The 14550-nt window shown below is 45.6% G+C and overlaps 1 protein-coding gene and 1 pseudogene across 1 annotated transcript in view; both read left to right on the top strand.

Annotated features, from left to right (window-relative positions):
* Positions 1-13796, top strand: part of CDA (cytidine deaminase) — an 18025-nt gene extending 4229 nt beyond the window's left edge. The window contains exons 2-4 of the mRNA XM_015598813.2: positions 6741-6852; positions 11669-11810; positions 13788-13796. Of these exons, the coding sequence (XP_015454299.1) occupies positions 6741-6852; positions 11669-11810; positions 13788-13796 (263 nt within the window). The remainder of the gene's footprint in view (positions 1-6740; positions 6853-11668; positions 11811-13787) is intronic.
* LOC112473049 lies at positions 2698-2922 on the top strand (annotated as a pseudogene).
* Positions 13797-14550: the final 754 nt, after the last annotated feature.

The following is a 14550-nucleotide window of genomic DNA, read 5'->3' as shown; positions in this document are numbered from 1 at the left end:
GTGTTAAGGTGGGGACCCGAGGGGCTTTGGGCAGGGAAAGTGGAGTCAGCCTTGGGGCTCCCACATGGCAGCGGTGCTCAGCCAGTGTTTGTGGAACACCGGGTGGGGGGTGGGCGGAGGGAAGTTCTGGAGGCTGCTCTTTGCTGGCACCATCAAGGGAAGCGGGAGTTTCTCTTCCACAGCTCACGCCCTTGGGAAAGTGGTCTACCTCGCCCTTTCCTCCTCTCTCTCTCTCGAGGGACTTGGCACTCTCTATGTGCCATCGCCATTTAGGGAAAAAGCCACTCCGCTGGATCAGCTGTAGTGAATTCTGGGAGGAGCAAACCACATTTAAAAAGACACTTAAGGGTGTTTTGGTTGATCGCTGAATCCACGTTGCCTTGGTTTAACCCTTAAATCTGATCCTTTGTTCATCTTCCCCAGATCAGACTCTGCCCTCCTGATTTTCTCCCTAGGCTTCCTTTTATCTCCAGGACCATTCTTTGGTGCTTTATATTGCCCTTCTCTACAGCAGTTGACCTACTATAGATCCCCGCCCTGGTGAGTCACCTCCTGGTGAGTCAAAGCAGGCTTCCCAAACCCGCTTCCTCTCCTTACAGCCCTATCTACCCACCACAACCCATCAACCACTCATCTCCCCCCAACTCCAGGCTCATCTATTAGTCCCCTCTGCTGTCACTCCAAAGTGGCTCATTACAAAGACTGGCTTCACTAAAACCTCTAGACTCTATAGTTGAGTTTGAATATAATTCCTTCATGAAACTAAGTGTGGCATTTGTGGTGGGCAGGGAGGCAGGAACATGGAGAAAGTGTAGTATTTTTTTTACGTACACGAACATGACATTTCTCTAGTCCAGAGATTCTCAAATGTGGTCCCAGACCACCAGCCTCAGCACCTCATGAGAACTTGTTAGAAATGCAAATTCTCGAGCTCCAACCTAGACCTACTGAAACAGAAACTCCAGGGGTAGGGCTCGGAAATCTGGTTTAAGAAGTCCTCCAGAAGATGCCGATGCCCACCTGCTCGAGCGGGAGAACCACGGCTCTAATCTTCATCCTTCAGAAGGGCAAGTGGGTACCATGCTCTCCGGCACTGCTCTCTTCTCTGGTGACTAGGTCCAAATCACCCCTTTGTTGATGAACTTCTTTCCTTGCTGACGTCTTGATGATGTCCGACCCCAGCCCTGCCTGAAGCACCAAACCACCTCAAAACATGGCCTCGCTGAAATACCATAGAGTGAAAGAGCGATCCTTTGCATGTGACAGGCCAGGATGTGAGTCCTGGCTCCTTGCCACCAGCCTCTCTGCCTTTACCTTCTGTAAAATGTAGTTAAAATCGTATCTTCCTTACAGAGTTGGTAAAAGGATTAATTATATAATATAAACTGTTCCAGGGAGAACCTGACAGATGTAGCAAGGTCAAAGGTCAGCAAAGGTGGGAGGGGCAGGTGTGGATGGGCCTGCAAGGGCTTGTTTAAAGACAGTCTTTTCAGGCGGAGCATCAGGAACCTCGATGGAGAGATGAGATGGGGAGCAAAAGAGACATATTTATTGCGTTTCAAAATAAAAACAATAAAAATAAAGGAAAGCAATTAGTAATAATAGCACTATCATCGTAGTTTGGTCCAATCTTATATTTAGGGATTCCTAATTTGGTAACGTCCTAGCCTCTCATGACTGAAAATGGTGCCTGGCTTTTCAGGATTGCAATACATGGCCAAGGGCTTCCTTTTTTCTTTTCCTTTTTTTTTAAACAAGACTGGGAAATTACACTTAAACTTGCTAGAGGCTCCAAATAGTTATTCCTTTGTATCTCAGAGATCTAGTACTGAAATAAGAACTCCCACACATTCGATAAATACTTGAGAGCAACACTGGCCTCCCGAGCATACTGCAGTGGGCAATGTAAATGAAGCTCCAGACCACAGGAAGTTTACACTATCATGGGGGAATTAGATAATAAAGATATTTATTTCAGGAAATTGGTAAGTGTGAGGAAGAAAATTAAAGCACGGTACATGGATTGAGAGGGTTGGAGGCAGACCTCCAAACTAAAGCTATTCTAGGTAGGCTGGTCATGGAAGGCCTCTCTGAGCGGAGACCCATGAGTAGGGAGTACCACGTGCATATAGAGACAAGAGAGTTCCGGGCAGTGGGAACAACCACTGTGAAGGCCCTGTCGCAGGAGAGGACTTGGCATCCTCGGGGAACAGCTGAAAAGCCAATGGGCCTGGAGAGCAAAAGGAGATGAGGTCCAAGAGGTAGGCAGATTGGCAGCAGATTACGTAGAGGCTTGTAATCGTGGAAAGGATTTCAGAGTGCCTAAAGGACAGAAACGGGGTCACTGTGACACCTCGTGTAGGAGAAGAAGCTCAGTCGCTCAGGCCTACCACCACTGAAGCCTGGACTTTCACGCAGTTAATAACAGCAGCTAGCAACTGCTCATCACTTTACTCTGTGCCAGGCTTTATGCTAATTGCTTTACACACATAATCTCAACTTATTCTCCCTAGAGGCCTATGAGGAAGGCACTGTCACTATCATTTTATAAATGAGGACACTGAGACTCAAGGAGGTTCAGTCCCTTTCCCAAATTCTCGGAGCCAGTAGGGCACAGAGTCCCAGGGAAGAACGGAGAACCTGGCTGCTCTTTCTACAAAGCTCTGTTTGAGCAGTGGCGTATATGAGTGTGCTCTCATCGCTTCTCGGCCTTTTGGCTAAGATCAAATGTAGTATCTGTTCTTATCAATTTAAAAAATCTCTCTCTCTCAAACTGGCCCATTGAAATTTTAGATGCAATAAAGGAAGATTTCTCTAACTGAGGCCATTCTGAGCATCAAATGTGGACACAAGCAATTGTCCTGAAAGACTGGGCCTTCTGCAATCCGGTTATTTGCTTTAACAGCATATTTGCAAAGCCCAAGATTTATGTGACTCATGTTTAATAAGGAAAGTATCTCTAAGTCAGGGACATGTCAGGGCTGCTAAATGGGAAGTAGGAAGCAAGGCTGGCAGGGATCCTAACTTGGAGGAGGTGGAAGTCAAATGCGTCAAGGTCAAAGATCAGCAAAGGTAGAAGGGGTGGGCATGGATGAGCAGGCAAGGGTGTGTTTAAAGGAAGTCATTTCAGGTGGGCATCAGGAACCTGGCTGAAGAGATTAGGTGGAAAGCAAGAAAGATGTATTCTCTTATTCATTTAACTTTCATTGAGCTAACTGAGAGGCTGAGCAATATAAGGCCAGTTATCGCAGCTACAGTAACTCACTTGTGAATATGAAAAAAATGCTTGGCCAAAGTAGGCGTTCGAGAGATGTTAACCATGCCTTTCAGGGTTGCAACTCCCTGACCATTCCCTGTCCCATATCCCAACTGTATTAACTGATTTCTGTATGGTTGCAAATGACAGAAATACACATAAACTATTTTAGGCAAAAAGGGGTGCATCGATCCCTATAAACTGTGGGAAGAGTTGGGCTATAGCTGGGTCCAGGAGAAGCAACGAAGACTCAGACTCTTTTCTGGCCGTCTTTCATCTCTCATCCATTCTTCTAAGTGTCCATGTCATTGTCTCCTAATGGTCTCCTCCATAATGAATGGGAAACAGGTCATTAGCGGGGTCCAGGCTCACACTCCAAGTTCTAGAGAGGAGCTGAAGTTCCTGCACAGAGAACTCTGATTGGTCCAGTGTAGGTCAGGTGCTCATCCTTAGACCAATAAAAGGGTCATGTGAGAAAAGATGGCAGCTCCCATTTGAACTACATGCTAAGGAATGACTAAAGGCTCATTCCTTAGGGGAAATAAAAAGGAGGAAGAAATGCTAAATTGTCAAAATAATAGTCTATATTATTATTATTATTAGAGCCTACTCTTGGGTGCCCAGTATACACACCTGCCCTTCTTCCTAAAAGTAGACTTCCAAACCTGTCCCCACCTAACACCACATAGCCATTCTATCTATATATGACTGTTAGTGAACACACTCACCCTCACCCCAGCAGACTTGCAGCCAAGGTACCCGGTCTAGGGGGCAGGCTGCTAGTGATATCAATTCTTCTCCATCAGTTTGACATGAATGCCTGTGATCTTGAGAATCATGATAATGGTTAATGGGTTGAATGATTAATTTGACCTCTCCTAACTTGTCAATATAAATAATGAAGGGACAGAAAATTAAGTGAGGAAAATATATGAAGAGATGACGATCGAACAATTTGGAAATTTGATGGATGTAGAAAGAACAAAATAATCGCAATGAAGACTCAGACTGAGAAAAAGGGAGCGTAATAGATCAGGAACAGACTAAGACAAGGAAACGAATACACATACAGTGACCAGAACAGACGGCTGCTTATTTCTCTCTCACCTAACAGACCAGGGGTGGGCTGGAGTCTGGGGCGTATGGACTGTTCTGCTCTACTCTGCTTGGCAAGGTAGTTCAGATCAGATTCCTTCTCTCTTGATGCCCTGCCATCCCTAGAGTGGTGTCCTAATCTGCATGTTCAAAACTGACAAACACCATCACATCCACGTTCCTGGGAAAGCGAAAGGTGAAGTGGAGGGCAAGCAATGCTCCCATAAAAATGTAATCTAGAGGTCTCACTCATCACTTGGTGTTCACATCCCATTGGTTTAAATGATAGAACTATATGAAGCTTTCAGGGAGGCTGGGAAATGTAGTCTCCAGCTGCGTAGCCATGTGCCCAGCTAAACTCCAGTGGATCCAATCGGGAGAGTGAACACAGGGATCAGTGTTTGCCACTGGACCCCTGTGGCCCTCTGGGAGCTTCTTCCTTGACCATTATTCTTGGCCACACATCTGAAATGGGTGTTGGAGGGAATGCCCTCCTTGGGAACATACAGCTCTCTTCTGAGGGTCGAGTTTTGGGGTCCCAGGGTCTTTAAGGATTGAGCAATCACGGGCTTTTGAAAACCGAATTTTTGTCTTCTTTGGCCAAGTCTACCGAAACCTTAGAAGCTCTGTGGTCTGTTTGCTTTCAATCACTTTCATCAGGAGTACCACACCCAATGACCCTTTCCGGGCATAGTTCTTAAGCCTGCCAACTCTTCCTTTTTTTTTTTTTTTTAATAACTGCTTTCTCTGCCTGGCCTTTCTCTGCTGCCTCATTTTAGTGGCGGCTACCTTGAGACAACCCAAAACAATAGGCCAGGTGAGAAGGTGGCACCCTTCATCAGATCTTTGCCACAGGGCTGATTGTCATTGCCAAGTGGAGAAATCCTAGCGGCAGATTACATGGTCTGCCTTCCAGGTTATTGCAGCACGGGGATTTACAAATCTGTTGCTGAGCAGGAAGGGCACCAGCTTTCTGCCTTCCTGCGTCTGCAGTTCTTTCACATTGCCCAACTGCTAAGCCAAGGCCACATATTTTAGACTTTTTTGTTAAAGCTGCATCTCAAATTTCAGCATTAGGTATGGGTGAAGCTGCTGTAACAAAAATCCCAAAATACAATGACTCGAACATGACAGAAATCTCTTTTTCTCTCGACATAACAATTCAGAGGAGGCAGTCAGTCCAGGGCAAACGGGTAACTCAACTCTGCTCCAAATTCCTTCTGTCTTGTTGCTTCTCCGTCCCGATGACAGTAAACCCCATGGTCGGAGGTGTCCCACCCCAGCTCGGCTTGCGAAGGGGAAAGAATAGGAAGTAAAGGACAAGCAATCTCCTTACAAAAAATGCAGTTCAGAAGTTTCTCACCTCCCTTTGGGCCACACCTCACGGGCCAAAACTTAGTTACATGGCAACACTATGCTACAAGGGAGTCTGGGAAATATAATCTTCAGGGTACTGGCTTTGTGATCCACCATATTAAAATGTGGGTCATTTGTATCACTTAAAGAAAGAAGGAGAAAATGAATACTGGGGAACAGTTACTATCCCTACATCAAGGAGAAAAGCAAGGTATGAAGAGTGACATATCCTGATGGTCGGGGGAAGCCCAGACCATCATGGTCTCACCTCCCTGGAAATAAGGACTTTCTTAGCCAACCTGGCTATGCCAATGTTTTGTCTCCTGGGCATAGACCTTGCCCCATTATTCCCCAGGGACACCCCTGAGAGGGACACTGGGGAGGACTCCCTTACTAAGGGCTGTGCCACCTAAGCAGCTCACCTACCACTGGAGGACTGGAGATTGCCTTAAGGCTTGTGTAATCTCAGACGCCTTTTGCAAAGCTTGCGAGTGTTTTGTTTGTTAATTTGTTGACTTTGAGGTTGTTTTGCAACACACCTCACAAAGAAACTTGGTTGAACATTGATAGCTGGTAACCAGCAACAAAAACTATACACAGACCCAATCTTTGAATCAGGACCTACCACCCCATCCACACTACCATAGCCTGTGGCTTCTGTCTTTTAGATCCAGGGCTGGGGGCTATGCTCACCTTCTTACGCCTCAGCATCTCCCCTTGGTCTTGACCTGCTGAGGAGATGAGGCTGAGTTAATCTGCCCTATTATCCTGCCCCTGCTCCTAGGCTATGCTTCAATATCAAGACATTGGGTAAGTTATAAAAGTGGGAGGTTCTTGGGAAAGGCCACTATACCAGTGAGTCATAGTTTCCGAATATTTTGGGTCACATTGTCCTCCCCCGCCCCCTTTTTGGAGTGGCTGGTGCCTTCCTGCACTGGAATAGGGCAAGCCTCTTACTCAACACATGCAACAGGAAATGGTTCTACTGGAACCATTTCCTGTTGCATGTGACTGGGCCCTTCTCTCCTTTCAGGATGTAACATAGAAAACGCCTGCTACCCACTGGGCATCTGTGCTGAACGGACTGCTATCCAGAAGGCTGTCTCAGAAGGGCACAAAGATTTCAGCGCAATTGCTATTGCCAGGTGAGTGGGAAAGCCGGGTCACAGCAATATTCATTCATCTATTCACCCAACATCCACCACATACCTGTTATTCACGTATTCATCAATCCAACATGTTTATTCTGCACATCCTATGTTCCAGGCACTGTAGACGACTCTGGGCTAAGTGTGAGGATAAGGAATTAAATAAAAAATGGACTCTGCCCTCGGTGAGCCTGCAGAGCAGGTCCACAACCACAGCAACTCTAAGACAAAGGCAGGTGTGTTCTTGTTCAAATAACAGCGCAAAGTAGAGCAGAATCTCTCCAAGATGCCATAGAAAAGCAGCATAGAAACCTAAAGCTGGAGGGACCTAAAAAATCACCTAGCCACTAAGACTCCCTGGTCACTACCCCTGTTTTACAGCAGAAGATGCTGAGACACAGAGAACATGAGCAACTTTCTTGGGAGTTAGTGGCAGAGCTAGTACAAAACCAGATCTCTAGAGTGACACGTCCAGGCTCATTCCACTTCGAAATGCAAACACCCTTCCCTGCTCTCCTTGAGCTGACACAGGGATCCGTCATTGTGTGCGCTGACGGATCCGTCATTGTGTGCACTGACTCCTGCACTTGGCATCACTCACTTCTAGGTGTCAAGAACCAGAATACAAAGACAGGCTGCAGGGGTGACAGCCAGGTAAACTCGGGTTAATAGTTCCAACTAATCAGATTCCAGCCCAGGTTCTGGCTTAACAACAGCACCCAGCAACACCCTCTGCCTGCCCTAAGCATAAATTTCCAAGTTCCCCCGTGGTACCCTCCAAGGGAGCTCAATGAATTCTTGTTGGCCCTGGACCCAGACTCAGTGGCTTTGAGCATATGGGATTTGAGCATATGAATGGGCCTCTTTTTCCTAATTTGGACCCCGTTATGCTTCTGATAATGGTGAATTGCTCTTGTGTGGACCTTTGCATTGTCCGTGAAAGAGAGTTTTCTTGGGAAATTAATGGTGCGAGCGAAATAACATAGGAAATGTTTGACCCACCCATAAAGAGACTGCACGGCTGATCAAGCGTTGATCTTTTGGACATCTGGCTGCATGGGTCATGTACCAGGACTAAGTCACCTCTTCACTGTGGTGGAGCCACAGGACCTTTATGACAGAAACGTAAGGACCTGCAGCAAGGTTGATGGGGGATGGAGCATGTGACGGAAATGAGCCCCCATTTCTTTTATAAGCTCCTAAACTTGGCCTTGTTCTGGCCCCAGGGTGGACCAGGTTACTGAGGGTTCTTTTTTTCCTGAGTAACCGGAACCCAGGATGCACTTATGGAGAAGGGCACCAGCTTCCCAGAGCACTTCTTGTGACAGAGGACAAAGCTTCCCTTTGGCTTTGGGAGAAATAAATGAGGCTGTGCTGGGAACATTTTGTGTGGATAAGCAGAGATCAAGATGTGAATTACACTTTATAAAGTAAGGGGGTGAATAACTTAATTTGAAAGCCGATCCAAGAAAATAATGATATTCTGGGGGAAAAGAGGCCAAAGTCACCAAAAGGATAATGACATGGTAGCCTTTGCTCTGTTTAGAATGTTCCCAGTGAAAGGCTTTTTCTCTTGGCCATTATCTACTTTTAAATATGACTGGGTATTGCTAGTGATGATTAGAAAAAGTCCTTATTTACACAAAAGCTGCATTTTTTCCGGTGCTCAACTGCTCTGCTCGGGTGTCCAGCCTGCACCAGCATCCTTGAGCCAGAAGTACAGCCACGATTGCATTAGTGATTTGTTGAATTGAGAGCCAGCTCCCTTGTGAACATTGACGGGTGTGAACAGCCTAAGAGAGCCCCTTCGAGATCGCTGAGATAGAGAGTGCAGAGCCCAGCATGAGATTTTGCTAATGGGGAGATAAGCCTGTCCCGCTGGGGTCCCAGCTGTAGTCATCAAAGTCAATAGGTTTCCAGCCTGTCAAGTCTCATTAGCGTGTGTGTGGCCTGTGTGACCAAGGTCAGTACGAACCTCAGGAAACCGCCAGTGCCAGACACAAGCAAGAGGTGGGGAAGCAGGGAGGGAATGCCCCGAGGCACCCAGCACATCTCGGATGCATCTTCTTCCCAGCTTTTCGTTCTAACTCTTGTTGAAATGTTGAGTAAGGGTTAAAAGCCTAGGTTTGGTTTTTATTGAGAACTGGTCTTAAATCCTGCTCCCCTATCGACCGCAGGTGCATTTTTCATTAATCTGAGCCTGGCTTTTCATCTACAAAGTGGAGGAGAATAACACCTCCCCACTGGGCTGTTGCAAAGTTCGTGGCACAGAGTATGCGATAAGTTAAAGCTATTATTTTAATGTTATCATTATTATACTTGCAAGCTGCAAAACTACCAAAGACAGAGTCCACAGATCCTGGGTTCAAATCCTGGTTCTGTGGCTTTCCAGCTCTGCGACCTTGGGCAGGTCATGTGACCTTTCATGATCTGTGACATGTGGATAATGGGAATACCTACATAACCCCTACCTGATTAGGTTGTTAGGGGATTAAATGAGGTTTTGCACATGAGGTTCTTAGCACAGTGCCTGGCACAGAGTAGTGCAATGTAAGTGTGAGCATTATCATCATCAGGCTGTCCCCCACTTCTCAGAGCTGTGCTGCCTGGATGTGCCATATTATGATATTTTGAAATCTAGAGCAAATCCAACTTCCTAAGGAATTCATGTTCACCACCTCAATTCTACCTTGAAAACCCTAATGCAGTTCCCCTTGTCCGACAGCTGGCCATGAAGGTCACAAGTTTGGGAAAGGAAATAGTGAGCTTGGCAGGGGCCAGATCATATGGAGTCTTACAGGCTGTGGAACGGAGGCTGAATTTCACTCAGCACCTCTCCCATGGCAGTAAGCACAGTCTACCTATGTTATGGTGTTTACATGCAGATTTTATCTGCCTTTCCAGATGGTTAGATCCCTGAAGGCAGGGATTCTCCGATCGGTCTTTGTTCTTCCTTCCCCATGCCTGCCTAGCATAGAGCAGGCTCTAGGTCAACATGTGTGGGATGAAGAGAAAAAAAAAACAGAGTCCAACCTCCAAGAACTTATGTCAGGCTCTGGCTGCAACACTTGTCACCTGGTCATCACAAGGGTTAATGTGGCTCAGTGTGCATCCCGGGCAGGGGTCCTACCCCCTCAAGTTCCCATGGGCATTTGTTCTGAAGCTGGGAGTGTACTCAGAGAGGATCCACCTTTCCATGGAGCAGAACCTTTCCTTAACTGGACCTCCACATATAAAAGGGAGTTATCGTGAGGATTAAATAAAATGGCAACTCATCACTCACTCTCCACTCAGTTGCTTTATTCAAGTCATAGCATCTATCTCTGTGTCCACTTGTTACTGGTTGGCTGGTTGGTTGGTTGGTTGGTTGGTTGTCTGGCTCCCCTCACTAGTCAAAAATTCCTAAGTGCAATGAATTTTAACTCTCCTGTGTTCACTGATGTATTCCCAGCACCGATAGTGCCTCAAAAAATATTGTCGATTAAAATGAAATAATGCATATAAAGTGCTTTTCAGGATGCCTGGCATATTCTGGGCACATATTAAACAGTATATAATAAAATAAATTAATATAAAATAGTACATAGAGTACATAGTATACAATAAAACTGTATCTGATAGGGTACTAAAATTGTGACAGAGCTTATATATGTAAAGAGATACGTGCTTGGTAATTAGCGTAGGCGATGACATTATGTCTGTGGCATTCTAAAGTTTACAAAGTCCTTCACATACCTTATCTCATTGTATCCTCTAGCAGTCCTACACAATGGACATCATTAATCCCCCAATTTTACAGGCAAAGAAAATGAGCTTTGCATAGGTTGAAATGACATGGTCAAAGTCATCCGTAGTTAGCAAAAGGAGGAGCTGACCGAGAAACATATTTGGAACCCTGTAATCAATCCAGAGACAACACAGAGCTGTGGGTCTAGGAAAACAAGGATGGCAGTGGCTGCAGGCCTAACCTGTGGGGCTCCAGCAGGCTTGGAGGTTCCTACAGTTATATCCACTTTCTTTAAGCACTGTCTTTTGTCCTGTTCAGAGCTGGAGGATGGCCTGTAAGTGCCTTAATTCTCAGAGACAACTCCTTGGCTGTTAGCTTCTCCTCTCCAGATGTTCTCAGATGCAAGGAGCCCAGTTTTCTCTTTGACTCACATGCATTTTATTCTTTCATGCCTTAGGGCCTTTGTACATACTGTTTCCTTTGTCTGCAATACAAAAACAAAAAACAAAAAAACCCAGGGTTTCAGAATAGCACCTCTGTTACTTCATCTCACTGAAACTGCTTCCTCACAGGTAAAATGACCATTCTGACACTCGGCTTATACTGAGAATTAAATGAAATAATGTATGTCAAGTACCTGGTAGAGAGCGTAGTAGGTGCTCACTAATGGTAACTTATGAACTCTATACTTTCTCCAAGAATCAGGCCAAATGTCACCTTCTTCTGCATTTTGTCAAAGTTTTCCATGTCACCCACTGAGCTGAGCAATCTCTCGAAAACCAGAGACAAATTCTCCTTAACTTTTGTGTCCCTGGAGTGTGGGTGACAGTAAGTGCTTACTAAACATTTACCTATTGAACACACCAGTGAAAATAATGGTCCTGCCTATGGCCTTGCCTCTTGCAAGTATGGAAAGCCACCAAGCCCTGCTTTTCAGCCTCTAGGACACAGAGCCCATCTGTGAATCAAGAACTGCCTAGCAGGGTTTGACTTAATGTGGAGGGGACAAGACTCAAGGGACTGAATTTTAGCAATTGTTATGCTTCTGGGGAAAACTGATCCATGTTTGATTCTCTGCTTCCCCAGTGACTTACAAGATGATTTTATCTCACCATGTGGAGCCTGCAGGCAAGTCATGAGAGAGGTAAGCAGCTTCTCTTTCTTTCTGGAATATAAGCCTGATGCCTCGCTGCTTTCCCCAGGCTGTGGAAGCAACACCAAGCTGCCAGCCAGAAGACACAGCTGCTGTCTTGTTTGCTGGGTTGGCTGGCTTCAAAGGCCTTCTCAAGTTTGCATGAATCACTGGAAATTATTTTTTCACTCAGCAAATACTGAGCGAGTGTCTCTTCACTCAGTGTCTACTGCTTGCTCAGTAGGCACTGACCTAGCTCTGGGAGACAGCACTGCCCTCGCAGAGTTTGTAGTCTAGTGCAGAAGACAGACAATAAACAAGGAGCAAAATAAACAAACAGAGTTTCTGAGAGTGAGGAGGGCTGTGAAGAAAAGAATACAGAAAAAGGAGTCATGAGTGACAGGAAGGGTGTAACCCGAACAAAAGGGGTCCCTTTGCGAGTCAGACAGATACATACAGGCTTACAGCAAAGAAAGTAAGGATTTATTTTAGGGAGTCACAAGTCCCGGAGACACAGGTGAGCTAATGCTGTCACCAACCTGGCTCCTCGGGTGTCTCGGGAGTACAGATTATATAGGGAAAATCAGTCATCATGGAAACTAAGGGAGTTGGGGGTCATTGGTCATTGTGTTCAGTTCTGGAATCAGCCTGGCGCTGACCCGTCTGCTCCCATCTGGTCCCATGACCAGTGGGGTTGTTGTTCTGCCTCAATGGGCTTGGGGCTAAAACATACCTAAAGCTAAGATGTTATCCTTGGTGCACCTGTAATTTATTGTCCCCCTGACTATAGACCTGCGTGTCCATAAATCTTACGTCCTAAGGCTTAATGATTAAAGGAGCAGGCATACAAGAAGGAAGGGTTACAGGAGTAGTAGGTCATATTCTAGATCAGGTTGAGAGGTCAACAAACAATAGCCCACTGGCAAATCCAGCCTGCAGCTATTTATTCTAAATAAAGTTTTATTGGCATGCAGCCACACTCATTCCTTCATTCAGTATTGTCTATGGTTGCTTTGGCCCTAGACAGCAGGAGAAATGTAATGACCTACTGAGGGACAGTAGCCAGTCAGTGGTGAGCTGGCATCCAGGGCCAGTTCAGGCTGACTGCAAAACCCATGCTTATCACAGCTGCCACCCTGCCTTTATGCTTCTATAAATCAGACAAATTCTTTTCAGCCATAGAGGAGACATAACGGCGCTTTGCAGAATGGGAGCTGCTCGTCCATTAGGGGCTTCTTCCATTGGGGTTGTTTAAATGTAGGGGGAGAAGACGTTGTTCCATTTTTGCTTTTGGCCTTGGGGTTTCAAAGCATCTGTCAAACATGCAAGCACCTCTATCTTTTTGCCAGGGTGGCACACTCGACAATTAGCAGAACTCATTTCCCAAATCCAGATGAAAAATGCCACCATGAAGGCACTGAATTCACAATATGGACTTCATCTCACTTGAGAGGGACAGGAATGACTGCCCAGCTCCACAGCAGGTCCAAGGCCCTATAAGGAAACCACATCAGGATGCCAGCTCCCTGGCTCCCAAGGCCCAGCTTGTAATTGCTCATTGGTGTTTTCTCCAGACAGATTAGATATTGGCAAACGGAGAACGCAAATTAAAATATGAAGGAGGGAGAGGCAAAGCTGAAAGCAAAATGCTAATAATAAGAGATGAAGCTTCGGGGCCAGGGACCTGGCCCTTAAATTCGCCTCCACTCTACTTTCATCCATACCCTCAGGCAGAGCTTGCGAGCAGAAAGACATCCCTCCTTAAATCATTAATTTAAAAAAGCTAGAAGACCGACTGTGCCTGGTAATAACTTTGTGATTCAGACAGAAGCACGGAAGAACAACACACTGCAAATCTGAACGTTTATGAGCAACCGCTAGCAGTCAATAGGAATGGCCTCCATTAATTGAGTATTTACAATATGACAAGCAATGCGTAAAGGTGCTTTATACCTATCGGCTCTAATTCTCCCAGCACCTGGCCAGGTAGAGTCTCTGTTTGTTGACTCCAACTACAGGACTCTTTCCATTATGCCACAGCCAATTTAACTCTCCACCTGTCTTTCTGCCTAGCACATCTGACTCTCAAACCGTTTCAAGATTAAGAGACTCAAAGAGGTCAGTCATTTGCCCAAGGCAGCTCCTGATAGTGTAAGAGAAAGAAGCAGAGATCTGGGCTAAAATTCTGCTTTGCTGACATTACCCTGATAAGCCTGTTTATTCATCATAAAAATGGGGATTACAATAGCATCTGCCTCAAAGGGTAGACAGTGAAATCATGCATGTGCAGTATCTGGTGTGTAAGAAGACAGGCATGCAACTTCTCCTGGTTGTGAGTGGTAAACAAGACGCTGCGAGGGAAGCAGATACAGGTTGTTTTTTGTCATAGCAGGAAGAGGCTGCCCCAGGCCCTATAAGGCATCCTGATGTGGTTTCCTTATAGGGCCTTGGACCTGCCCCAGGGGTTGGATATTGTTCTTATAAATGCCTGGGTGAGTCCTTTTACAGAATGGAGCATTTATTGTCCATCAACAATGTGCCAAGCACTGTGCTAACTGTGTAATATGGTATCTTTTTTTTTTAATTTTTAAAATTTATTTACTTTTTTATTTATTATGGTGACATTGGTTAACAAAATCCAATAAGTTTCAGCTGTGCATTTTAACAGTATAAGGCATATATATATTTACATTGTGTGTTCACCTCCCACAGTTAGGTTTCTTTCTGTCACCATATAGTTAACCTCTTTTGCCCCATCTACCTATTCCCTCCCCTTTGGTAACCACTAGTCTATTATCCCTGTCCATGAGTCTCTTTTTATTTGTCCTGTTCATTT

The sequence above is a fragment of the Pteropus alecto genome, unplaced genomic scaffold, assembly GCF_000325575.1.
Source record: "Pteropus alecto unplaced genomic scaffold, ASM32557v1 scaffold39, whole genome shotgun sequence".
In the NCBI taxonomy this organism is placed as follows: Eukaryota; Metazoa; Chordata; class Mammalia; order Chiroptera; family Pteropodidae; genus Pteropus; species Pteropus alecto.
The sequence above is the reverse complement of the archived record's forward strand: the minus strand, read 5'-3'. Positions and strand labels throughout refer to the sequence as shown.